We start from the raw sequence: 27,279 nt of genomic DNA, 5'->3' as shown, positions 1-27,279 counted from the left end.
ACAGCAAAACACACACACACATACACTGAATAAAGCACCACACTAATACCAGCCAGCAACAACATGGCCAACCCCCCCCCCCTCCAAGCCCCCTGCAACACCATCTCAGTTCACCACCCCCCCTTCCCCCCTGTCATTGTCAGACACACAATAACACAAACACTCGCCCTCAACCTCCCAGCCCGCCCCACCCTCTCACACACACACACATACACAAACTGTCCCTGTGACACACACACAGACACTCACACAATCTATCTCTGTGGGCAGAATTCACAATGCAGAAGGGTAGCTAAGGGAAGTACAAGGGAACAACGGAAATTGTCCCCCATACACTCTCACACAGTCACTCGCACACACACTCTCTCAAACATACATACTCCAAGGAAAACCTTGCTAGCGCCCGTTTCATTGTGTTCAGAAACGGGCCTTTTTTTACTAGTAACAAAATAAAAAATATATGAACTGTAAATAAACAAGTGTGATATATACGATGAATTTGTAAGAGCTTCTGGCAAATTAAAATTATAGTAAATATAAGTGCTGCAAATATGTTAAAGACTATTACATACCAAAAACGGAGTTGTACTAGATCAATACTCCAGATTGTCTGTGACAGTGCTCAGATAGAGGACATATTTTCAATAAAGAACTGATTTCTTTGTGAAAGATGGTCTTGCCTTCAACTTCCCTTTATTTCTCCCTGACGAGGCAGACAAATGCTGGAAGCAGACAACTTGAGTCAAGAATGACAATATTGAAAAAAAAAAACAGTTCAACCTGATTCTCTTTTAATTCCCTTCAATGGTTTCTTTATTCCCCTTCTTTGTCTTCCTCATTTCTCTAAGTCCCTGCTCCCTTTTTATTCTCATTTCCTCATTCCTCTCCTTTCTTCCCCTGTATCCTGTTGTAAACTTCTTCTAGTATGTTTCTGTGCGAATGACGGTATAACAAATTCCTGTAAATGAGAGAGAGGACAGATCCAGGGGGTTCCTGATGTGTCCCTTCCTCTCCTTGCCTGGGACTTAAGGTCTAAACCTTCCAGCACTATGGGGTGGGGGGAGATGATATCCATCAATTGGCCCCAGGTTAGCAGGGACAGGCTGAGCTAGGCCAGCAGCTATGGACGTGCGGTTCTTGCTGTTTACTTCTGAACATTAGAACTGCAAATTGATCAATAACCAGTGGTAGGGGGAAGGGTGAAAGACAGATTGGGTGGTTTTTTGCGGGGAGGCCAACCCCCCCCCCCCCCGCCCCGTGTTGAAAGAGGGAGCAAAGGCCTCTGGTTTGCACCTTTCCAACCTTGAGCCTGCAGGTTCCCTCTTAGGGCAGGGAAGTGAGTGTCTTGTGCATGGTGTGCAGTGCTTGGCAGGAAAGCCCCTTGTGTGGGTGAGGTGATTTTGCCAGAGCCAGTGTGTGTGCCAGTGGAAGGGCTGCATTGCAGAGGAACCCTGGCAGAAGGACTGAGGGGGGTTGTCGGATGCATTTGTCCTAATGTTTGTGCTGCACCTTTTATCTGGACGGCCTCTTGGAGTCCCTTAGGCATAAAAGCAGCCACCGCTGGTGCGGAGGGTGCTGTGCAATACAGGGCAGTCTCTAAGGGGAAGAAAAGACTAGCTGTTACCAGTAACATTGCAATAACCTCCAGATCAGACCTGGGGCACAAGGGCAGACTCACTGGCAGGTGATCTGGGTTCAGTTTCTGCAGCAGGACCTGGAATGCTTCGGAAACTGTTTCCAGCCCCTGGGGCAGAGAAAGCCAGGCAGTGGTGACACCTTGTGGCCTGATTTAGAACTCCCAGTTATGAAATATCATTAGAGAGTGTTTGTCTATTCAGATTTTATTTACTGCCTACACAGATCAAAGCGGTGAGTACCTGGGCTCAGGGGCTTGAGAGGGGAGAGAAGATGGAAAATAGGGGAAGAAATCCCCTAACAGCCCAGTGGAAGCCAGCTGTGACAGACACAATGAAAAAGCAAGAGTAATACAGACATTGTGAATGACCAAGAACACTGTAAGAAACCTGAGGTTGTGCAGTTCAGCAGAAGGGGAAAGGAATGTGGATATAAGGAATGCTGGTGGGGCAGGGCCCAGAAGCAACTAGCAAGAGTCCTGCAGGTGAGAGAGGATTAGTGGTGGCATGAAAGCCAGCTCCTTGTGCCAGATCTAGAAATGGAGACAACCAGCACGGGACAGCAGATGTAGACTGTAGGGCCCTGACACAATGGTGAAGATGATGTCCTGGCAGGATACAAAGATCACAACCCAGCCCGGAAGTTTTAGCACCGTTCAAGTGCCTGCCTTCCAATCCTTCCTTCTTGGCCAGGCTAGCAAGTTGCTGCTCTGGGCCTGCAGGAAGAGGGTGTGGCAGCCTTCACATGGTGATTAGCAAGGATAAAAGCAAACATTTGGAAAGAAAGATTGATGGGAGAAATGGTCCATGGAGATACTGTACCTTACATTGATCCCTGTAAAGATTTGGTTTCACATACTGACCTTTTACATTTGACTAAACCCTCTTTATAAAAAAGGAGGAGGGGAACAAAAGCAGCATTGTGATGAGAGCTGCAACACTCTTATGTGCTAGAAGCAGGTCTAAGAAGCAACATTATTCTTAGTTCTAACTAGAGTCTCAGAGCCGGGGATTAGAACTGAAACACAAGACTGTAAAGTGACTAACCCTGAGGTCACATGCTGCCAGAGCCGGGGATTAGAACTGAGGCCCAGGACTGCAAAATGACCCACCCTGAGTCAGTCAGTGCCAGAGCCGGGGATTAGAACTGAACACAGAGAATTTCTTTTCAATCTAAGGTTAACAACAGTAGACAGTTATTTGTATTAAATAATATTGATGCTGATTTAGCACTGTTTGGATGACGAGTTAATCAGATAGTTGGTAAACCAGCAGATAGATTATGGAATACATTTCCCCCTGTTTCTTCTACTATGATAGGACAAATTCTAGGGAGGGTGGCCAAGAAAGGAAGTCCTTTGGATACTTGTCCATCGTTTTATTTAAAGGCAGTTCCTTCTCAAATCTTAATATGATTTACTGCATTTATAAACAATGTGTTGATTGCTCTTACTCCCATTTCTAAAAAAATAGAAGGAGATCTCACTCAGGTGGCGAGTGTTCCTTGGATAGCGAAACTCCTTGAGTTTGCGGTGAACCATCAATTCTCACTTTTTTTTTACAGCACGGGTTTTGCCTGATGCATAGCACGGAGACAATGCTTATAGTGCATAGAGCAGAAATAAAGCGATACATAGCCAAAGGAAGCCGCACTGTTGCAATTTGATATTTCCACGGCATTTGACGCTGTGGATCACAATTTGCTGCTTTTTAGATTGAGTGAAATGGGTATTGGGGAATCAGTTTTTAAACATTTTTTCGTCCTTCTTGGGAAATAGACTATGTGGAGGGGCATAATCGAACGAAAACGTCTATCTCCATGGGCGTTTATCTCCGAGAACAGGTCCGTGAAGGGGTGGACCGAACCGTATTTTCGAAAAAAATAGACGTCCATGTTTTATTCGACAATTTGTGAGCTGGGCGTTTTTGTTTTTCAGCGATAATGGAAAATGAAAGCGCCCAGCTCAAAAACGAATAAATCCAAGGCATTTGTTCGTGGGAGGGGCCAGGATTCGTAGTGCACTGGTCCCCCTCACATGCCAGGACACCAACCGGGCACCCTAGGGGGCACTTTTACAAAAACAAAAAAAAAGGTAAAAGAGCTCCCAGGTGCATAGCACCCTTCCCTTGTGTGTTGAGCCCCCCAAATCCTCCTCAAAACCTACTACCCACAAGTCTACACCATTACTATAGCCCTAAGGGGTGAAGGGGGCACCTACATGTGGGTACAGTGGGTTTGGGGGGGTTGGACGTCTAAGCATTAAGCAGGATAATTGTAACAGGTGGGGGGGATGGGCCTGGGTCCACCTGCCTGAAGTCCACTGCACCCCCTAACAACTGCTCCAGGGACCTGCATACTGCTGCCAGGGAGGTGGGTATGACATTTGAGGGTGAAAATAAAAAGTTGTGAAACATCATTTTTTGTGGTGGGAAGGGGTTAGTGACCACTGGGGGAGTCAGGGGAGGTCATCCCCGATTCCCTCTGGTGGTAATCTGGTCATTTAGGGCACTTTTGGGGGCCTTATTTGTGAAAAAACAGGGTCCAGGAAAAGTGCCCTAAATTCTAGATACAAACGCATACTTTTTTTCCATTATTGGCGAAAGGCGCCCATCTCTGTTCGGGTGATAACCATGCCCCAGTCCCGCCTTCACCACGCCTCCGACACGCCCCCGTCAACTTTGTACACTTCCGCGATGGAGTGCAGTTGAAAACGTCCAAGTTCGGCTTTCGATTATACCGTGTTATTCGTTTTTGTGAGATAAACGTCCATCTCCCGATTTAGGTCGGAACTTGGGCGTTTTTCTCGTTCGATTATAAGCAGGATAGCGTTTTGAAAAATGGTGTAGCATCAAGGGATTGGAAGTCGAACTGCGATGTCCCTCAAGGGCCCCCATTGTCGCCTTAACTTTATATGAGCCGTTTGGGAGGTTACTTACAGTTTAAACATTTTTTTCATTATCGTATGTGGATGACATTTTTGTTTTGTGCCCTGTTCAAGATTCTTTGGTGAATGCTTTTTCATTACTAAGGCATTATATAAAAATAGTAGAAGATTGGGTGTCAGCTAACTTTCTTAAATTTAATACGCAGAAAGCAAAGTTAATATGGTTTGATGACCAGCAGAATTTCTCTTCTGACTAAAAACCAACCTGTTTAAAAAGGCATACCCTACCGATCCAACTTAAATGCCTAATCTCTGCAACACAATGGACATAACACAACTCTTCCATTCTACGATTCTCTAATGTGGCTGTGCCACATGAACTTGATCTTACCACAACATCGCCCTACATTTGTTCACACCGGAGCCTGCAAAGGCCTCTCTGGTACTATGTAAGCCACATTGAGCCTACAAATAGGTGGGAAAATGTGGGCTACAAATGTAACAAATAAAATAAAAAAATCTTTAATGAGGTACTTCTTTAAAATTTGATAATAAATCAGAAGTACTTGGTATAATTTTAGATACCAGATCAATGCTTTGGCAAGGAAATTCTTTTTTCATCTAAGGAAACAGACAGCTATTAGGGCATCCTTAATCCTGGTGGATTTCAAACAATAGCACAGGCAATTTTGCTTCCATTATTGGATTATTGTAATTCTTCATATTGCGGCATAAATAAACAAGAAATGTGGCGACTCCAACTTCTGCAGAATACAGCTGCTAGACTAATCTTTGCATCAGGCAGGTTTTGCAAAGTTAGCCCCCCTGTTGAATAACTTACATCGGCTAAGATTAAAACCTAGAATTCAATTCTGGTCTATAAATGTGTTTATGGTGCTAATTCAGTTATGGCAGGAAACTTTCTTGTATTCCCAAGTCATAGAGGGCCTGTAAGGAATTGTAACAATCTCTGTCTCGATGTCCCTTCTATGAAAACACGTTTGGGAACATTCTTTTGCCTTCCAAGGCACAAAAATATGGTTCTAACTACAACAGTTTGCTTAACTACTCCTTACAGTTCTTTTCGGAAAGGTCTTAAAAGCTTTATTTGTTTGTTTCTTAATGTTATGTTTTGTAAAAATTAGGTAGATGGATTTTTTAAAAATTAAGATTAGACTATTGATTTTAATGTAATTTTATCCAGTTGGGGATGGGGACAAAAAAGTTATTCCTACCGTGGGAGTAGGAAGGGATGGATCAAAAGTACAATAATGAGTGGAGTGGAAAGGGTGGACATGGAGCGTCTGTTTAAAGTTTCCAAAAATACTAGGACTAGGGGCATGCAATGAAGCTACAAAGTAGTAAATTTAAAACGAATCAGAGAAAATTTTTCTTCACTCAACGTGTAATTAAACTCTGGAATTCGTTGCCAGAGAATGTGGTAAAAACCAGAGAATGTGGTAAAACCCTTAGCGGGGTTTTAAAAAGGTTTGGATGGCTTCCTAAAGGAAAAGGCCATAGACCATTATTAAAATGGACTTGGGGGAAAATCCACTGCTAATTTCTGGGATAAGCAGCATAAAATGTTTTGCACTTTTTTGGGATCTCGCCAGGTATTTGTGACCTTGATTGGTCACTGTTGGAAACAGCATGCTGGGCTTGATGGACCTTTGGTCTGTTCCAGTATGGCAATACTCAGTGCTTTTTTTCTAGCAAAAAAGATGCTGGTACTCAAATGCCAGGCCACCCTTCAAGGGTGGGGTGATCACTGAGGGACCCACCCCACAATAGCCAGGCCCCCTGCAACCAGTCACAGATTCTATGACAAGGCAGAATTGGTGTGTAGAGCCTGAGCTCTTTCATTAAAACTTGGGGACCATGGGTCAATTTTAGCAGACCACGGAAAAGGTGCCGGTACTCAGTAACCCCAAGTACCCCCTCAAAAAAAGCCCTGGCAATACTTATGTACTTATCTAAAAGTGAATGAGGACTGGTGTTGATGGGGGCCAGATAATGTTACCATGCACACCTCTAGTGCCAGAGCCAGGGATTGGAACTGAGATGCAGGACTGTAAAGTGACTCACCCCGAGTCACATACAGAGTCAGTGCCAGAGCCAGGAATTAGAACTGAGGCATGCAGGACACATAGAGTCGGTGACAGAACCAAGTTTTAGCATGGAGGCTCAACTATGGCAGGATTGAAGCATTAGCAAACTAACCATATCTGCGCTTTGAGCCTCTTGCTACCCACACGGTTTCCTTATGTGGCAATCTGAGTTCCCATTGCACAAGAACCTTACAGGACTCTGCTCAGCCCCTTACACTCCACATAGACTAATGCATCAGGGGGAGAGGTCCAGGGGACTCCACTGGGGGCACAAAGTAGGGCCTTATGATCTTCACTCCCAGTCCTTGAGGACTACTATAGGACCAGTTTTTCAGGATATCCTAATGAATATGTATGAGAGAGCTGTAAACTTACTGTCTCTGTTGTATGCATATTCATCAGGGATAGCCTGACAATCTGACCTAGGCCCTATCACCTGTTAAAAAAAAGGGGGGGGGGGGGAAGGAATAGGCAAAGAGAAACAGACAATGATGGCAGATATCAACCATATGGCCCTGAAAAGAAAGGAGATGCTGATATCAGCCCTTGGCCAGGATGATATTTTGTTCAGTCCTGGTCATTATACAAGATGATTGACAGAAGGCACTGTGCATTATATAGTGAGAGCAGGCCTTGGGGGCTGTATAAAGTTATGGGGGAGGGAGCAGGGCTCAGGGCTGTACAGAGTGAGGAGGGAGGGAAGGCCGAGCCCTGGACTATACAGACAGGGAGCAGGCCCTGGGTTGTATTAGAGAGGAAGGTTGGGCTGTACACAGTGACAGGAGAGGGGAGGGCACGGAGCCTGGGCAGTGTACAGTGATGGAGGAGGCTGTATATAGTGAGAGGTGGGCTGTGCTGTGTACACTGACGGGAGGGATGGAGGGAGGGCCGAGCCCTGCAGAGGAGGATTCCTGCTTGCAGCTCCAAGTCTAACAGGAGGAGGGTGGCTGATGTGGAAGGTTTGCTTGCTGAGCTTAGACACACCTTCTCCTGCACTCTCTCTCTCCTTCCCTGGGCTTTCCTTACAAAGAATAAGATCTGCAAATAAGTCAGATCCGGGTGGAGAGATCGCAAAGGAGGAAGAGGTGGTGGTGCCCACGCAGCAGTACAGCAGCTGAGTGAGGTAAGGGGGTTGCAATCTCCACTTCTGTCGGGGGCTCTAGCTTGCATTTCTTTCTCTTGAGGAAACAGCTGGCAGGGGAGAAGCAGGGCTCCAGGCAGGTGTGAGTGTACAGCTGGCCTCAAAGTTTCAAGATGTTAATTTCAGGAGCCCTGGACGGACACACGGACAGATGTGCTTGCTTTCTCAGCTCCTTGGAGCACAGAGAGAGGGCAGAGAGCTCTTTCGGACAGGTGTCGCTACATTCTGCTTTAGCTTTTCCAGGTAGGAAAGACCTGTCAATCGGAGACCCCCTCTCCCCCCCCCCCCCAAATTCCTCTAAGGAATGAGAATCATAACGCATACCCCTCTCCCAGTCTGGCTTCAGAAAGTACCTCTGACAGGTTGGACCAGGCAACCATATAACTCCCCTATCTCCAGATTTTTGACCCCCCCCCCCCCCCCCCCTGCCAGCTCCCCTCAATAATGGAAACAGAACATGAAGTGTATTTAGAGATTTAGGGCCACTATTTTTTATGGCTGTAATAACATACCTTTTCCCCAAACAGGTGCACTGTAGTCTTTAGTAACCATGTTTTTCTCCCTTGGGGTGGCTGTTTGCACTTTTCTTGTACAGACTGATGACATGTTGCAGCTACTATATTTGTGGGACTCTCAGGGTGAAAAGGAAAGGTGTTAAGGCTGAGATGGATACCAGCCGTGGTCTCTGAGTTTTAATCTGGACAGGAGAGAGGGATAGTGATGATATATGAGCACCCTGCCAATATCTTTTACCTTGTGGGGTAATAAGTCGAAGGTCCTGACCTAACCTACTGAATTCCTTGGCTTTCCAAGGATGCACTCTGATGCATGATAGAGGAGTTTCCTTGAACATAAGAACAGCCATACTGGGTCAGACCAATGGTCCATCTTGCCCAGTATCCTGCTTCTAACAGTGGCCAATCCATGCCACAAGTACCTGGCAGAACCCCAAAGAGTAGCAACATATATTTATTTATTTATTGAGAACATTTATATCCCACATATTCCCACTATGGCAGGCTCTATGTGGCTTACAGCAATTTAAGAAAAGTACATCATAGCAAATCTAGTTCAACACAGAGAATAAGGTACATAAAGGGGAGGGAAGGAACAACAGGAGAAACACAAGATGGACGACAAGAAGTTAAGCAGCGGAGGAGTAAGATCTACCACATAGATAAGTCTTTAGGGATTTCTTAAACAGATTGTGATCGGCAGTCTCTTTTAATATTGGTGGCAGAGCATTCCAGTAACGGGGACATAGAAAGCAGAAGAGGAGGCGAAGAGTAGCATGTATCTTAGGTTCCTGCAGTTAGGATAGTGGAGATTGAGATAATTGCGGGACAGCTTCTTGGAATTTCTGGGAGGGAGGTCAATCAGGCTGAACATGTGAGCGTCCCCAAATATGATCTTGTGGGTAAGTGCACAGATTTTGAATTTGATGCGCGCTTTAATCGGGAGCCAGTGGAGCTTCTCTGTAAGAGGCTTTGCTGCTTCAAACCTAGATTTACCAAATAGTAATCTCGCCGCTGTGTTCTGCGCTGTCTGGAGTTTCTTAAGGGTTTGCTTTTTGCAGCCGGTGTAAATCCCATTGCAGTAATCAAAATGGCTCAATACGAGAGAGTGGATTAGAGTCCTGAATAGGTCAAACGGTAGGAACTGCTTGATACGTTTAAGGGACCTCATGGAGAGGAACATTCGCTTCGTGATAGTCAAAACTTGATGGTTGAGAGTCAAGTGGGAATCCAGAATGACCCCAAGTAGCTTCATGCTAGTTGCGATAGGAATGGAGAAGTCCAGAGCAGCAACCGTGCCCGATATAGACTTATTGTATTGAGTGGTGAGAATTAGGCAATGAGTTTTCCACATAGAACCCCAAAGAGTAGCAACATACCATTTAGAATCCCAAAGTAGCAACATTCCATTCGGAACCCCAAAGAGTAGCAAGAATCCATGCGGAACCTCAAAGAGTAGCAAGAATCCATGCGGAATCCCAAAGAGTAGCAACATTCCACAGTGGCTTCCCCCATTTCCATCTCAATAACAGACTATGGACTTTTCCTCCAGGAACTTATCCAAACCTTTTTTTAAAGCCATACAATAACTATAACATAACAGTAGAAAACTACAGTATAAATATATCATGAGTGAGCTGATACTATGTAATACATAACATAAATTAATACAATGTGTGTGAGGTGAAAGAATTTATACATGTTTACAATAAATGAAACATTTCAGGTGGAAGAAGCAAACAGAGAACTAGATTATAAATAATGTAACTTAACCATATATAACATTAGCTAACCTTCAGCTTTCTTATGTTAACCTACAATGAAATATGATGTAAGAAATGTATGTACAATATTGTATAATGAAACAAATGCTGAGATACATCCTGCCTGGCAGTATAATGGAGGATATGATGCCATACTATAATAAAATGTATTATATAGCTTGATGAGATTATAAGATAGTATAGTATAGGGCTGGATATGAAATATGATGATGGAAGATGTGAAAGGAACAGAGTAGATTATGGTGAGGTGATATAATATGGGAGGCTTCATTGTAATCTGCTTTTAACTGGGTTTTCATGGCAAAGGGGAATACAGGTTGGTTCCATACTAACTATGATATATCTTATATCACACCATATATCTATTCTGTCGTGACATCTGCAATGAAATAATACAATGGAACATACCATGTAATTATGAGATATAAGATATCCCTTAATTATACCATGGATTTCACTATATCATACTATGTGTGAAATAAACAAATGCTATAATGTGTAATTACTCCACTGTATAGTCTCATGATATAATGAAGTCCGTGGTTTAATTAAGGGATATTATCCGATGGAGTATGTGTGTGATATGAGGCATTATCATATAATGGAGTCTGCAGTGAGATAAACTGTTAATACAGTGGAGTAATACAGCTGCACTGCAGGATCCCCTCTGGCTCTTGCTGCAGTAAATCTGTATGATTCACTCAGACTTGTTTGTCAGGATCAGAACAGGAAAGGTGACTGGAAAACCCTGTCTGTGCCGCCGCCCTGCGGAGGATCTCTGACCTTCTTACCTGTCCAGGTATGAGGCTGATCCAGTGGTGCCATGACAATATTCTTTCAGTAGTGCAGTATGTCACTGAGCTGTGCCACCGGCCACCAGGTCAAACAGCCAGGCCTGTGCACTCAAAAGTCTTTTTGGGATGTCTCAAAGAAGGCTGAGAGCCTTCCACTGAATCTTCTGCAAACATTAGCCAGGGATTAAAGAGAGAGAAAGAAGCCCTTAGCCTAGCATCACCTTCCCACTTAATAAACAGCACCCTGAAAATTAAGGAAATGTCCTGCACCCGGCCAGGACACACCCACCAACTCTCATCACAGGCCCCAGCAGTCTAAATCTAGGTACATGTCCCTCACACAGCACACCCTATGTTGCTCCCCAGAGAAGTACATAGGAAAACACAGCCTGTCGCCTGTAGGACTGGAGGGCTCAGGGGACGGACACAGGGATATGGAGCCTATCACCTCTGGGACTTGAAGGGCTCAGGTAGGGGTGACGGTGAATATTGCAGGTGGGATAGATTTGAGATGTATGAGCAAGGATAGATTGGTTTCCTCTTGACCCTGGTTTGGCTGTTGTACCATGAAGGGGGTAGTGGTTCATGTGAGCGAAATGGTTTACCCGGCTAAGCCTTGCAACTTTCAGTTTCACTAAGCTGCATGATGTGCCAAGCTTTCTCCTTCTGAAATGGAGAAGCTTACTGGCTTTGAGAAAGTGATAGCTGGACCCCACCCTTCTTACGTTCTTATGTTCTGCCACATCTAGAACTGGGATTCTCAAACCAGTCCACAGGACACACCTACAAGCCGATTCTCAAAACCTACTGCTGGCTTTAAGACCAATTAATGCTACTACTACTACTATTTAGCATTTCTATAGCGCTACAAGGCATACGCAGCGCTGCACAAACATAGAAGAAAGACAGTCCCTGCTCAAAGAGCTTACAATCTAATAGACAAAAAATAAAGTAATCAAATCAATTAATGTGTACAGGAAGGAGGAGAGGAGGGTAGGTGGAGGTGAGTGGTTACAAGTGGTTATGAGTCAAAAGCAATGTTAAAGAGGTGGGCTTTCAGTCTAGATTTAAAGGTGGCCAAGGATGGGGCAAGACGTAGGGGCTCAGGAAGTTTATTCCAGACGTAGGGTGCAGTGAGACAGAAGGCGCGAAGTCTGGAGTTGGCAGTAGTGGAGAAGGGAACAGATAAGAAGGATTTATCCATGGAGCGGAGTGCACGGGAAGGGGTGTAGTGAAGGACGAGTGTGGAGAGATACTGGGGAGCAGCAGAGTGAGTACATTTATAGGTTAGTAGAAGAAGTTTGAACAGGATGCGAAAACAGATAGGGAGCCAGTGAAGCGACTTGAGGAAAGGGGTAGTATGAGTAAAGCGACCCTGGCGGAAGACGAGATGGGCAGCAGAGTTTTGAACCGATTGGAGAGGGGAGAGGTGACTAAGTGGGAGGCCAGCAAGAAGCAGATTGCAGTAGTCTAAACGAGAGGTGACAAGGGTGTGGATGAGGGTTTTGGTAGAGTACGGGAATAGCACGCATATAAGTCTGCATGGAATGCTCAGAGGTCTTTAGCACGGAAAACGACATGCATGGCAGAGATGGCTGCAAATTGAATTTAAATGTTAATTATGTCGTTTGCTATGCCTTCCCAATGCTCAGAGAAGAGCGCACAAACAAACCCTGTAAGCTCCAGTACTGAGAAACAAATGCACATGAATCAGAGCAAACCCGAAAGTGAAAGCACCCATTGGCACCTGTATTCTGTGCTTAAATATAAGCCTTCCGAGTAAAACAAAATTTGAAAAGCTTATATTTAAAGGCGCAGAAGAGCGGCACCGATGTGTGCTTCAGGGTCAGGTTTGCCTGGCACATGCACACAAGAGCTGCGCTTACTGTGAAACTCTTCTGTGCATGCGCCAAGCATGTTCCTCCCCCTTGCTTTCGCTTTTACAGCGCATATAGAATTAGAATAGCTTTTCCTTTGAGCATTGGAGAGCTATTTTTCTGTTTTGCCGGCAGTATGGGATCTGCCTTGTTGGTTTTACTGTGCAAGTTCTGAGAATCGGCCTGTTGGCCAGCCAGGTTCTCAGGATCCCACAATGAATAGATGTGAAACATCTGTTTACGCTTTCCAAAAATACTAGGACTAGGGGCATACGATGAAGCTACAATGCAGTAAATTTAAAACAAATCAGAGAAAATTTTTCTTCACTCAACGTGTAATTAAACTCTGGAATTCGTTGCCAGAGAATGTGGTAAAGGCGGTTACCTTAGCGGGGTTTTAAAAAGGTTTGGACCGTTTCCTAAAGGAAAAGTCCATAGACCATTATTAAATGGACTTGGGGAAAATCCACTATTTCTGGGATAAGAAGTATAAAATGTTTTGTACTTTTTTGGGATCTTGCCAGGTATTTGTGACATCCTGTTTGGAAGGAATGGATCCTCAGAAGCTTAGCCGAGATTGGGTGGCAGAGCCGGTGGGGGGAGGCGGGGCTGGTGGTTGCGAGGTGGGCCTTGTTCTGGGCAGACTTCTACGGTCTGTGCCCTGAAAATGGCAGAAACAAATCAAGGTCAGGTATACACATAAAGTAGCACATATGAGTTTAAATTGTTGGGCAGACTAGATGGACCGTGCAGGTCTTTTTCTGCCGTCATCTACTATGTTACTATGATTGGCCACTGTTGGAAACAGGATGCTGGGCTTGAGGGACCTTTGGTCTTTCCCAGTATGGCAATACTTATGTACTAATGTAATATGCATGAGAGAGATATTTGCGTACAGCGAAGGCAGAGCATGCATATTCATTTTGGGTGTCTTGAAAACCTGACTGGGTTAAGAACCACTGATCAGAGGGAAGAAGAGAAGAGATTATGGATTTAACTCATGTCTTTTCACAATCTAAGGGACTGATGCAGAAAGCCACTGCAGGCCTAACTCTGGTTACCACGGGTTGAACGTGGGTTGTACTTGCCGAGCAATGCAGAGAGGGATTGAGCGCAGGTGTTAGCCTACACGGAATATAGAACTGCACATTTACGTTAAAATGAATGCTAATGAGGCCACTGAGTATTCCAAGGAAATGCCTAGAGGTAAATGGGGCCTTTCCACATATGCTTTCCATGAGAACTTTCACCAGGTCTGGGGCTGCATTCAAGGGTTCACGGAGAGGATTTTGTGCTGATTTTTGAGATGTAATTATTAGTTTTAATTTCTTTTGCAACCTGAAGCCCCTGCAAAGCTCAAAGGCAGACAGGAGGATATAGACGTGTGCACATGTCAGAACAAAACTGGAAGTAAAAGCACATACCATGCCTGTTCTGCACCTAACATATGAGCCTCGCAAAATTTGTTGTGAGGTTCCTGTTTAGGGGCAGAAGAACAGGGGCCAATGTGCACTGTCGCTTCCGGGGGGGGGGGGGGGGGGGGGGTTGAACTTGCACACAAGAATCTGCACTTACTGTGAAAGCTTTCTGTGCATGCGTTTGGCACTTAAAATTATGATACATTTATCTTTCTGCACAGCACAGTATTACGCTTGTGGTAGAAGCCAGGCACTCAGATATCTGTGCCCCGCTCCACTACATGCTTTTCCGCATCGGCCCCTATGTTTGTATCTGAAGCAATGAACAGTTAAGTGACTGGCCCAAGATTACAAGGATCAGTGGTGAGATTTTAACCCTGATTTCCTTGATTTTCTGCCCACTGTTCTAATCATTAGGTTAACTCCTAACTGGCCAGATTTGGGAGGAGTCTGAAGCTGTGAGAAAATCCACTTTGCCTTTTCTTGCATATTACAGACTAAGCATAGATCCCTCCTTCACTATTGAGCTTACTCTTTAAGTGGATTTGGGCTGCAGGTGACAGGGAGCGACAGAGGCAGGACCTGAGCATGGGTCTCCTGAGAGCCTGGATCTAACGTACCAGCCTCGTTCTTCTCTCCACCTGCCTTTTTTTGTTTGTTTTCAGATGGCCTCCGCCAATGACTCCCGGCAGAACCAGAAAGATGCCGCGGACCAGAATTTCGACTACATGTTCAAGTTACTGATCATCGGTAACAGCAGTGTGGGAAAAACCTCCTTCCTCTTTCGCTACGCAGATGACTCGTTCACCTCTGCCTTTGTCAGCACTGTGGGCATAGACTTCAAGGTGAAGACAGTGTATCGCAATGAGAAGAGGGTGAAATTGCAGATCTGGGTGAGTACCTGGCACGGCGGGGTAGGGGCAGGCAGAGGGTAGCAGATCCCAGCATAGAAGAGCATACAGGCACAGTACTGAAAGGTCTCCTGCTCTAGCTTGGTTAAAGAAGGGAAGGAAAAGCTAGAACAGTGTCCAGTTTTGCTCTAAGGACCTCTGCTTCCAGTTGTGCCTTCTCTGTTTGCACCATCACCGAGAGGTCCAACTCCAAGAGATGGTGCAGGAAGCCACACACTAGTGCCAAAACTCAAGGAGGGATGGGCCATGATGGGAATGGGATCCCAGGCAGTCCCTTGGGGAGCAGTCTGGTACATTGTATTGTCTCTATTGGATGGAAAATACCAGCTCTGTATCTCTTTCCATCTCAGTGCCTTTTGCTGGGACCCTAAATGAGAAAGGATTTCACCTATTCTGTATTCGCTAAGCATAAAAAGGTGGGGTATATGTTTTGGAAGAATGTGTATAGCAGAATTAGAAAAGGCAAAAAGAAGAGTGACCAAAATGATAAAGGGGATGGAACTCCTCTCGTATGAGGAAAGGCTAAAGAGGTTAGGGCTCTTCAGCTTGGAAAAGAGACGGATGAGGGGAGATATGATTGAGGTCTACAAAATTCTGAGTGGTGTTAAATGAGTAGAAGTAAATCGATTTTTTACTCGTTCCAAAAGTACAAAGACTAGGGGACACTCAAGGAAGTTACATGGAAATACTTTTAAAACAAATAGGAGGAAATATTTTTTCACTCAAAGAATAGTTAAGCTCTGGAACTCTTTGCCGGAGGATGTGGTAACAGTGGTTAGCGTATCTGGGTTTTAAAAAGGTTTGGACAGGTTCCTGGAGGAAAAGTCCACAGTCTGTTATTGAGATGAACATGGGGGAAGCTACTGCTTGCCCTGGGATTGGTAGCATGAAATGTTGCTACTCTTTGGGATTCAGGAATCTTGTTACTCTTTGGGGTTTTGGAATGTTGCTGCTAATTGGGTTTCTGCCAGGTGACCTGGATTGGCCATTGTTGAAGGCAGGATACTGGGCTGGATGGACCATTAGTCTGACCCAGTATGGCTATTCTTATGATCTAATGTTCTAATGTAGGTCCGCACTCGCGGAGTACATGGCTATAGGCAAGAATGTTCTAATGTATACAGATTGAGGAACAGGTATGCACAGAAGAAACATGTGAAAGCACAACATGGCGTACAGAGATGGAGGCAAAGCTCACCGACAGAACCAGTACACACATTGTATACTGATACAGCATGGTTTATACACAGCTCTTTACATTTGTTTCTGGTTCCTGTTCTGCAGGAGTGAGATCTGCCCGTCCCCATCCTGGACCTGGGAACTGGCAGGCAGGGTGGGGAAGTAACAGATCTACTGGTAGAGTTAGCCTACAGCCCACATGCCCAGCTACTCCTCAGGATAACACTGACTCACTTCGTGTACCCAAGAGGTGTGGAGGCTTGGACTCTGCCTCTGTGTGTGTGTGTCTGTATGTGTGTGCGTGTCTCAGCCAGGGTTACTGTGTAGCTCCGTGTCAGTAGGAGAAGCGGGGTTCCCCTCTGGCAGCTGCGAGGACTTCCTCAGACTTACACACTACAAGTCCCTGCATGCAATGAATGGAAAACCCGGGCTTAGTGTCTCCCTTCAGACATGGAGCTATGCAAAAGGATGTGTCTGCAGTGTGAATGGATGTAAGCATAAAACAGAGATTGAAGAGAATTTGTATCCACATAATTACAAATTGCTCTTAATTTACACAAAAAAGAAAAAAGAAAGAAAGAAAGAAAGAAAGCTATCCTAAGTGTAGGAGAGACTTGAGAGAATGAAAGTGCTGAATCTGGAATAATTCCTGAGTACCTAAGTGAGCGAATGGGAGCCATAGGAGTAATGCCTCAGGTACAAACTTAGATTGTGAGCCGTCCTGGGACAGGGAAATACCCAGTGTACCTGAATGTAACTCACCTTGAGCTACCACTGAACAAGTTGTGAGCAAATCCAAATAAATAAAATAATAGAAAGAGTATGTGAAGAACCAGTGATCCAAGAGGCCACCGTTTTCTCTGGGGTAGTATTGACTGATGATCTTGCAGCCATGATGCAACTTCATGGAGACATTTTTTAAGTGGCTGTCGGTCAATCGTTACACTGCTGGTATAATGTACAAGAAGGAAATCATTTGTGTAAGAATAGGAACTGCTACCGTGTGACTGAATGAACAATGTCAGTGGACTAAGGAAAAGGTTGAACAGAAGTGGGGAAAGAACAGAGCCCCGGGGTACTCCGCAGAAAAGAGCGTGAGAAGAGGATACAGAAGAGGCCTGCGTAACCCGGAAATTACATTGTTCCTGAAATGCCAAGAGTAGCTGAGAGCTGATGATTAATCAGGTCAAATGCAACTGATAGATCTAAAGATACTACCAGCACAATATGACCTGCATCAAGTTGAGTTTGTAAGCCTGCAATAACTGTTTCAGTGCGAGAACCAGATCTGAACCTCGATGACCTGGTTGCAAAGCATTAGCTGATTCTACATGTGACTGTGATCAGGGGGAAAAAAACAATAAATTGAAGAATCTTAGTCGATAACTCTTAGCTTGGAGAGGATTCAGATTAGTCTCTCTCCTCTTTAGATTTAAGTTCATCTCTCCGTAACAGTTCCTGGGTCCTTGTCCCACCAGCCTAGACTGCAAGATGTGCTCTGTACTGTTTCAGCTTCAGAGAGCAGCAAAATCATGGATTATGTGATTCACGCTACAGTTGCTTCCCCTCTGCCCCCAGATGAGACCTTCCAAAGTCTCATAGCTGAAAAATAATAGAGCACATAATTCGAAATGCCAGGCTATTGTAAATTTTGAAAACAATGGGGGGAAAAGACATTTTAGACACATTACCCCGAGGGAGAAATAGGGGAGGGTTTGATGGAGGTAAGACAAAGTTAAAAACATAGCATAAGCCGTGCTGAGTCAGCCCAAAGTCCATCGAGCCCAGCGTCCTGTCTCCGACAGCAGCCAGTTCAGGTCACAAGTACCCAGCAGATCTCAAAAAGTAGATCGATTTCTCACAGTTTGAGCAGTGACTTTCCCAAGCTTTCACAAAAGCTGTCCTAAATAAGGCCACTTAGCTAAGTGGGTTCTGACGTTGAATAATGGGCCGGCATCTGCATACCTTTTTTTTTTTGTTTTAAAAAAAGAGCCCCCAGCCCTTGGCAAGTGCTCCTGCCCCTTGTGATGCCTCTCCAAAATGGCTAACGTGATTTCGGGGAGTATATTGGCAACTGCGTCATGTCAAAGGCTGTTATGAATGCTAGCACCTAAGTACTAACAGATCCATGCCCCCTTGAAGTTGCATGCCGTAGGAATTAGACGCTGACTTTGTAGAATAGGGATGCAAGTCAGTTACGTGCATAACTACAACAACAAAACAAGCAAACCAGGAAATAAAGTCTTCCACGGGCAATTGGAGATAAACCACAAGACTGGAAGAAGCCCACCACACTCTTCAAGGTGATCAATAAAACATTTATTGTGCTGACATGCGTAACTACAAATTAGTGCCACTTAGCAGTGGTTAAGGCCAATTATCGGGACTTGCCAGTGGTGCTGATTTGCTAATTAAGTTACGCACATAACTGACTATTCTACAACTGTGCATCTAACTTTGGGCACCGTTTACAGAATTTGAGGGAGTGTGGCTTGAATAACAAGTCTTCTGAAGGCAGTGTCTAAAGGGGATCTGAGCCCACCAAAAAGCAGAGGCCCTGAGGTGAGTCAGACAAGAGGATTGCAGGATGTGACTATAACTGTCCAAGGATACCAGGAACCAGAGACTAATTTAATGCTGACAGCAGGAGGCAAATAACAAAGGCAAATAAAGGAAAATAAGACAGACTTTCACTACAAATCCACGTATACACACGCCCCTTAATCTAAACATTTACAGCTCCATGTAGAGAACAAGGAGGTTACAATCACAGTGAGGGTTGGTGGTAGAAGTGGGATTGGGAGCTGGCCTGGAGCTGAGGTGTCACAGCTCTGACTGACTTTGTGGCGAAGGTCACATAGTGGGATTGGGAGCTGGAACACAAGTGTCACAACTCTGACTTTGTGCTGAAGGTCATACGGTGAGGGCTGGTGGCAGGAGTGGGATTGGGAACTGCGGCTGCAGATTTCAAAGCTCTGTGCACTATTTGCAGACCTTAGTGCAGAGGTGTTATTAGTGCACTGTGTCTGTACTTAGTTTGATCAGAATGAAGAGAGGAGGCCACAGCTTCTATCCCTGTGAGCAGCCCTGAAAGGCCTTGTTAGCTTTCCAGTTAAGAGCGGGTGTAGGCTGGACGTTTCAGTTTACTTAGCTGCCATCACCAGGGTGACCAAGAGCTGATTAACTTTCTTCCTGGAAGCACGCTGATGAGGAGACACCAAGGTAAGAGTAGGAAGTCATCCTGTCATGTCTTTGGGTGAGTTTCTGGTGGCTTGGCAGCAGGGGAAGGGATGTTGTTATCTAAAAGCCTGGTGCATTTTGAGATGTGTATTCCCAGTTGACAAACTTTGCTAGAGAATGCTGTGTAGATTGGTTAAATGATGGACTTCTTTGAGTGGTCCCACATAAGAAAAGCTATACTGAGTCAGACCAAGGTCCACTGAGCCCTGCACCCTCTCTGACAGCAGCCAGTCCGGATCATAAGTACCAACAGATCCCAAAAAGTAACATAGTAAATGACGGCAGATAAAGACCTGAACGGTCCACCCAGTCTGCCCAACAAGATAAACTCATTTTACATGGTATGTGATACTTTATAAGAAGATCTGTTTCTCATAGTTCATTTCCAGGAATATACTGAGCTGGAATCGTGGCTTATGCCCGCTGGTGCCCCCACCCCACCCACTGTGTCACAAGCCAAGAAGAGGAGACAAAGAGTTGGGGCAGTTTGGGTGTCTTGTCTTACTTGCACATGTGCGTTCATTGGTACAGCTCTGAGATCTCCCAAGGCTTTGTGGCTAATCATTATTATCGACTTTTCTTCCAGGAACTTGTCCAACCCCCCTTTTGAACCCCAGTTGTGTACTGCATGAAAAATTACACCTTGCAGTCAGCGTTGTTTTTTTAAAATGCTGAGCCCAACACTTCTCAATAGTCAGCAGAAGTATTTATAGAAGCAGAACCAATGAGTTTACATGGCTTGGTGACCATCACTGCTGTACACATAGCAGGCGATACGCAGCCGCTAAGCAGTTTAATTTATGACAGTCTTTATGTTGGCTCTCCATATAGTTGGGCAGAACTCTCTTGCTCTGCTCTCACTCCGCCCTGGCACTATACGGGTAGCGGTCTGTAAATTTTCAGTGGGACTATCAGAATAGCACTGCTGAAAATTAATGGATGGGGAAGTTATCCATACAGCAGCGGCTGCTAGAAGGTTAAGTTCTTTTGACATCCAACCATTCATTTTCATGTCCACTTGTTTCTGTGTTTGAAAGGTTAAAAATAGCCCCCTATTTATCTATTCTGTGCCACTCAACATTTTATAAACTTCCAGTGGCATAGCCGTACGGCCAGTTCTGGGTGGGACTCAGCCCAAAGTGGGTGGGCATAGAGTTTACTCTCCACCATCATCTGTGGCCCAGTATGTCTCCCGGTCTCTCAGATCACACTCCCCCTCCCCCTGCGTACCTTTTTAAAACCTCTTCACTTCCGCACGCTGGCCCCAGACCCTTCCTTTGACGCAACTTCCTGTTTCCGCATAGGCAGGACTGTCTGAGGGCCAGCTCAAATGGCATGTATGAGTCACTGCTTGCTGCTGGTGATGTTCAGAAGTGTTTAAAGGTACACCAGGGAGAGAGGGGTTGTGAGATCAGGAGGGATGCCAGATCGCCAGTGGGGGAGGGGACAGAGATACTGGGAGTCTTCAGCTGGCAGAGCTCAGGGATCCCTGCCAGCCAACCAGGCCCACCCATGGGTATAGCACTGCTTCTATCATGTCCCCCCCCCCCCTCCTCATTTGTCTAGCAGAGTGGAAATGTCTGGGGTTGGTTCTGGTGGAGAGCAGAAGATGTTGGAGGTCACAGAAGAAAAGGAAAGGTCGTTATTTATAAAGAGAAGTGTTCTACAGAAGCTCTTTGGCTCTGGAGATGGATTGGGTGGGGAAAGAGAAAAGGCAGCCATGTCTGATGTATTGGTCACAGATGTACGTGGTAGGGATGGGTTGCTGCAGCAACACAGATCTCGTCTCTGGGCTGTGACACAAGAGCCTATGCGTGAGAGGGCCTGAAGACGTCAGAGCGGAGCCTGGCTTTCTCCCTGTCAGCACTGGTCTGCCACCAAGGCCTGATTTTTCCACAAATGAGAATGAAACCTTTCAACTCTGGAAATGTTAATTGGTGTGTTAAATTGATCTTTGTTTCCTGTGGCTGCTGAGGTGGAAACTGAGGTAGGTTACTGGTACAAAACAGCAGTTTCCCATGTCAGTTTCCACCCTAATGGAGATGAGCAGGAGGAATGGAGATGAGCTCTGTCCCTTGGCACTGTATGTGATTATCAGACTATGGGACTCATTTTCAAACACTTAGACTTACAAAGTTGCATAGTAACCTATGGAATTATGTAAGTCGTAGTGCTTTGAAAATAAACCTTTAAGTTTCCCTGTGCCTCCATTCTCATCCTCAGTTCCTTCACAAATTCTGTGCAACATTGAAGCAAATCACATTCTTTCAGAGTCTTGACTCTGATCCCTGGTAGTGGAAAATGAAATATGGAGTTGACCTGTCACTCTCGGATTGTTACTTGGTGTTGGTGAAATATTCTGCTGAAGGTCAGCCTGTCTGCAGTCAAGGCACCTGGAGTATATCTCATGCCCCAATGTTTCTTTCTGGACTTGCCGAGCCAGCTGAGCTGCTCCAGTCCTAGAGCTCCCTTTCCAGAGACGTGAGAGGTGGCCGGGGATGTGGTGCTGTTCTGTTCTGGGTAATCCTTGCTTCGGGGCGGGGAGCTTGCCTTGTTCCCCTTCACCCCTTAATTTGTCCCTTTTTACTCTGTTCTAAGGACACAGCGGGCCAGGAGAGGTATCGAACCATCACTACGGCATACTACAGGGGAGCCATGGGTTTCTTGCTTATGTATGACATTTCAAACCAAGATTCGTTCAATGCAGTGCAGGACTGGTAAGATGACCTCCACCCCCACCTCTGTCCCTATTTTGTAGTGAGAGGGTAGACGGCAGGATCTGTGAAATCATGAGGTTTTACTGTAGATTCTCTCTCTCTCTCTCTCTCTCTCTCTGTCTCTCTCTCTCTGAACAGAGGACATCAGGTCATGTGGGACAGGGTGAGCCATCCCTCATTATGTCCTACACCTTTGTTGATTTATACTTCCAGTTTCTCTAGGGAATGGCTTCACAAACTTGTCCTTCTGGAATACATGGGCAATATGTTTGCATATATCAGGTTTCCCTAGTGTGAAAATATATTGCTTAGTGTGGCTGTCCTGAAACCCACCTTGCTGTAGGGTCCCCAGGACATATCTGGGAATTCCATTCTAAGCACAGTAGGACACTGATGAAGCTGAAGTAAATTGAGACGGGCTTAGCTTACTCCAGTGACCTGGAGATATCTGGTGGGCAATTTTTTTTTTTTTTTTTTGTTACATTTGTACCCCGCGTTTTCCCACTCATGGCAGGCTCAATGCGGCAGGCAATGGAGGGTTAAGTGACTTGCCCAGAGTCACAAGGAGCTGCCTGTGCTGGGAATCAAACTCAGTTCCTCAGTTCCCCAGGACCAAAGTCCACCACTCTAACCACTAGGCCAATCCTCTCAATCCTACACTTTGCGCCTTAAAAACTTCCGGAGTTGCACTGGATCTTCCAGGTAGAGAGCATAGGATTGGGATGATCGGGCTTTTACCCATTTCCCTAGTTGGCTTCAGAGTCACAGTTCCCACCATCTGAACAACCTGCTGGTACATGCGCTTTCCCATTCATGGCTTCTCCTTTTCTCCCCTCCTCGCTCAGGGCAACACAGATCAAGACGTACTCTTGGGACAATGCCCAGGTGATCCTCGTGGGAAACAAGTGTGACCTGGAAGATGACCGGATGATCCCTACAGAAGATGGCAAACGACTGGCTGATGAATTAGGTCAGGAACATTCCTTTTTACTCTTTTGTGTGCTGTCTGGGATTTTATGGTGAGGTTAGAAAAATTTCCCATCACATCCAGATGGCCCAATGTGAGCTGTAATATTTTTGTTTGAGCATTAAGGGGACAGTTCTATAACCTGGCACCAAGGTGTAGGTGTCACAACGGTGCACGCGTAGGGTTGCCAGCTGGATCCAGATTCACCTGATGGGGTCAGGGCCGCTGAGAGACTGGGCTGGGCCCGGGGCAAGGCCGCCCCCAGGCCCCCCCTGAGGTCATCGTCGTCGCCGCCCCCCTCCGTCCACCACTGGGCCGGGCCCCCCTGAATTCAAATCATAGCGCCTCACCTCGACCTCGCTCCGTGTGAAAGAAGTGCAGCAGCAGTGGCAGTCTGCAGATCGCCTCACTTCGGGCCTTCCCTCCCTGTGTCCCGCCCTCACGCAAGTTACGTCAGACGAGGGCGGGACACAGGGAGGGAAAGCCCGAAGTGAGGCGATCTGCAGACTGCCACTGCGCTTCTTTCACACAGAACAAGGTCGAGGTGAGGCGCTATGATTTGAATTCAGGGGGGCCTGGCCTGGTGGTGGACGGAGGCGGGCGGGTGGACGGGACTGCGGCACCAGGCCCCCCTTGGAGGCCCGGGCCCGGGGAGTTTTGTCCCCCCTGCCCCCCCTCTCGGCGGCCCTGGACGGGGTTAATCCAGTCCCAGGCTTACCCCATTGCATTCAGGGACTTATGGTTCTGATTTCCCCGTTGGATTCATCAAGAAAAGCAAGGCTACAAGTCCCTGCATGCATTGGGGTAGCCCAGGACTGGCTCAACCTCGTTGGGTGAATCTGGATCCAGTTGGCAAGCCTAGCACAATATGCTTGGCATCAGGAGTCTAAAATAGCACAAACATATCAAACAATACATCAAAATACATTGAAAATACTAAAAATTTATTAAAAATTATAAATATATATATAAGCAAGTGACCCGTTCATAAACATGAATCAAGGGATAAATCAAACATATGTCTAAAAGTAAGATATACATTTCTTTATCTATACATTTTGAGCGATTTATGGAACATTGGTCTACAGTGAGATCATTGTATAATTATGTACTATGTGATTTTTAAAAAAAAATTAACTATTCCCAAGTCATTGTCTTTGTAATGGTTTGTTACTTGGTCTCCCTATTTAGAAGAATTGGCTTCCTTCTTTGAGTCAAAACAGACCCGACATAGCATTAAACGGAACGCACCTCATTTGATGGTCAAACGCATATGTCCTCCCTGTTGTTTCTATATGAAACCTGTAATGTCCCTTAGCTCATTTTTGTTTTTAGATTTTGAAAACAGTATGATTTTGTGGCATAAATAACTTCCTTTTTATGTTGGCTTGGCTTTGCCCTGAAAACTCTGCTTCAGCTGCTGCCCTGTGTCATGGTGCAGTGGCGTACTAAGGGGGGGGGGGGCGGTGGGGGCGATCCGCCCCGGGTGCACGCCACTGGGGGGGTGCCGCGCGTCTGTCGGCAACTCTCATTCTCTGCTCCCTCTGGCCCCGGAACGGGTTATTTCCTGTAACGGGGCAGAGGGAGCAAGGAACGAGCGTTGCTGACAGACACGCGACGCCACCCCCCCCCCCCCCCAGCAAGTAAAGATGCACCGGAGGGGGGGTGTCATTTCGCTGGGGGGAGCTGCCCCTTTCTTGTCCCCTGTCCCGCCCCTTCCACGCCCTCACCTCCCCCCTGTCATCTCTCCTCCCCCTCCCCTCCCCTTACTCTGCTATCCCAATCCCTGGTGGTCTAGAGGTACCTCTTCGGGGCAGGAAAGAGCCCCCTCTTTCCTGCCCGGAGCTGCTAGCTGCCCTGCATCCTCCTGTCCTGATGAGTCCGGTTCTCGGTGTTTCAAAATGGCCACCGAGAGTTGAAGTCTCGCGAGGCTGCTTCAACTCTCGGTGGCCATATGTGTGCGACACATACATGTTCACAAGAGATTGAAATCACGCTAGCCCACACCCCCAGGAATTAGTTGCGTCGGGCTGCCACTCACAGAACGTTTCATGTTCCTTTTTTTTCTCTACAGGTTTTGAATTTTTTGAAGCTAGCGCAAAGGAGAACATCAACGTGAAACAGGTTTTTGAACATCTGGTGGACACTATATGTGAAAAGATGAACGAGAGTCTAGATGCTAATTCCTCCCCTGTCAGCAATAGCAAGAATGCCAATCTGAGTGAGGCCCCCTCACAGCAGTCCAGTGGCTGCTCCTGCTGAACACCCAAAGACACATACCTGCTCTTCTTGTTGGTGCGTTCCTCTTCTGCTGCAGTTCCCTATCCCCTACGCTACCGCTCCCCACCCACCCCACCCACCCCCCACCCCTGCAACACAACGAAACTAATACTCGAACTGGACATAACTTAACTCTTCCTTCTTTCGATTCCCTAATGTGTCTGTCACACATGAACTTTACTATACCACAATATCATTCTGTATTTGACATACCGGAATTGGTGATCGCCTTTACGGTACTATGTAAGCCACATTGAGCCTGCAAATAGGTGGGAAAATGTGGGATACAAATGCAACAAATAATAATAATAATCATCCCCATAAAGCAACTGCATTGCTTCCCTACTCAAGGCAAACTGTTCAGAGAAGAAAGTCACGGTGACTCTTTCACCAACGAAAGTGCACAGCTCAGGGCCCAGATGTGAAAATTGGGAAGTGTACATAAAAACAGAGGGCTGAAAAGAAGTTAGTCTGACTAGATTAAAAAAAATAATAAATAGTCGGCTCCTTTTAGATCTCTAACAACAGGGAGGAGGGGAATGCACTTTTGAATTTTAAGCCCCAGATCTCTGAGTGACCTTGAGGCAGGTCTCATTCTCTCCCTCCACTTCCTCAGACCTAACTCTAAATGGGTAGTAACACTGTTTTTTCTCCACTACCTCTCTGGCAAACTTTTGTATAGGCCAGGCACTAAAACTGTGCTGTTGTGCCTTCTATCCACAGTGCTGGCTGTCTTGTCTAATTTCTGAAGTGCTCTGATTGTACAGTTCAGGAAACTTCAGTAACACCAATGGGTACCGGATGACCAGGCCATGCTAGTCTTAACTCCCCCAGCATCATTTCACAGGACAGAAGGTGCTCCAGAATCCAGTTCTGAAGTTGTGGAAAGCTGGCAGGTTCAAACCTATTAACAAAAGACAGGAAAACTCCAAAATACCCCTTGCCCTTCCTTTTTCACTGCTCCCCCTACTTAGTGATTCAGCTTGTGTGTGTGTGCTCTGCTATAGTACTATGGCATGTTTTTCTGCACCTCACCCTCCATCTCTTCCTGCAAGGTCTGCCTTGCATTCAGCAAAGTCTTTTCCATCCATAAGGGCAGGATACCCTTTATGATAACAGGCTTCTGCAGAAATGTGAGATTTAATGCAGTATTAAAATTCTCACTCCTGTTTGCCACTCCACCCCCCAGCACCCAAAGATTGTTTGCAGTAGTAAATCAGTTGCCCAGTAGAAAATACCAAGGCATAGTCTGCCTGTGAGATGATGACAGAAAGCATTGTGAGCAAGGGGTCCTAATTTGTCTGGTGATGTCTTGGTCCCTTCTTGTCTTTCTTTAGCTCTCTGCTTTTTAAACCTTGAGGGTTCCTTATCTGGCTGCTGCTCATAAGGGACAAGAGGAGCCAGTGCTGATGTTTGGTTTTATCTAGGCAACTCACAATTGCAAGTCCCTGCAAAACTTGTTCAAGTATAAGCAAGCCATCAGCTTTGTGCCCTCACCCTGCTTGTAGTCCAGCATCTCCCTTCCCTTCCATCGCCCAGGTGTCCATTGTCCTCCTTCTTTCCCCTCTCCCCCAGGTGTCCAGCAACCTTCTCCTTTCCTCCCCCTCTTCTCCCTGCAGTGTCCAGCATCCTTCTCCTTCTCTTCCCCACTGTCCACTTTATCTGTGCTTAGTAGGTGCTGGAAGTTTTGAAACCTACCCTCCCCCTCTGCTCTAACCGTTCAATACATTGACCAGACCTTTTCAGAAGTGAGCGACCCAGGAGTGTGAGTAAGCACCGACAGCAAATAACATATCAGATGAGGGCAGAAAAAGACCAATCAGTGCATC

The 27,279-nt window shown here is 46.0% G+C and overlaps 1 protein-coding gene across 2 annotated transcripts; it reads left to right on the top strand.

Annotated features, from left to right (window-relative positions):
- Nucleotides 1-1,890: 1,890 nt before the first annotated feature.
- LOC115466013 (ras-related protein Rab-3D-like) lies at nucleotides 1,891-25,504 on the top strand. 2 transcript variants are annotated; one of them, XM_030196952.1, is made up of 5 exons: nucleotides 1,891-2,015; nucleotides 14,822-15,049; nucleotides 22,085-22,203; nucleotides 23,049-23,173; nucleotides 25,245-25,504. In XM_030196952.1, exons 1-5 carry the CDS (start codon nucleotides 2,001-2,003, stop codon nucleotides 25,430-25,432), a joined length of 675 nt encoding a protein of 224 aa, XP_030052812.1. In that variant the 5' UTR covers nucleotides 1,891-2,000; the 3' UTR covers nucleotides 25,433-25,504. The 2 variants fall into 2 exon arrangements, with proteins under 2 accessions (XP_030052812.1, XP_030052814.1); XM_030196954.1 differs by lacking the exon at nucleotides 1,891-2,015 and adding an exon at nucleotides 7,645-7,750.
- The last annotated feature ends 1,775 nt before the right edge of the window (nucleotides 25,505-27,279 follow it).

This window comes from Microcaecilia unicolor, chromosome 3, assembly GCF_901765095.1.
Source record: "Microcaecilia unicolor chromosome 3, aMicUni1.1, whole genome shotgun sequence".
Lineage (NCBI taxonomy): Eukaryota > Metazoa > Chordata > Amphibia > Gymnophiona > Siphonopidae > Microcaecilia > Microcaecilia unicolor.
The sequence above is the reverse complement of the archived record's forward strand: the minus strand, read 5'-3'. Positions and strand labels throughout refer to the sequence as shown.

Bases quoted from the DNA above. Each gene is read 5' to 3' on its own strand.
- LOC115466013 (XM_030196952.1), top strand. The intron at 22,204-23,048 runs GTAAGATGACCT...CTCCTCGCTCAG, and splicing joins TTCAATGCAGTGCAGGACTG to GGCAACACAGATCAAGACGT. The intron at 23,174-25,244 runs GTCAGGAACATT...TTTTCTCTACAG, and splicing joins ACGACTGGCTGATGAATTAG to GTTTTGAATTTTTTGAAGCT.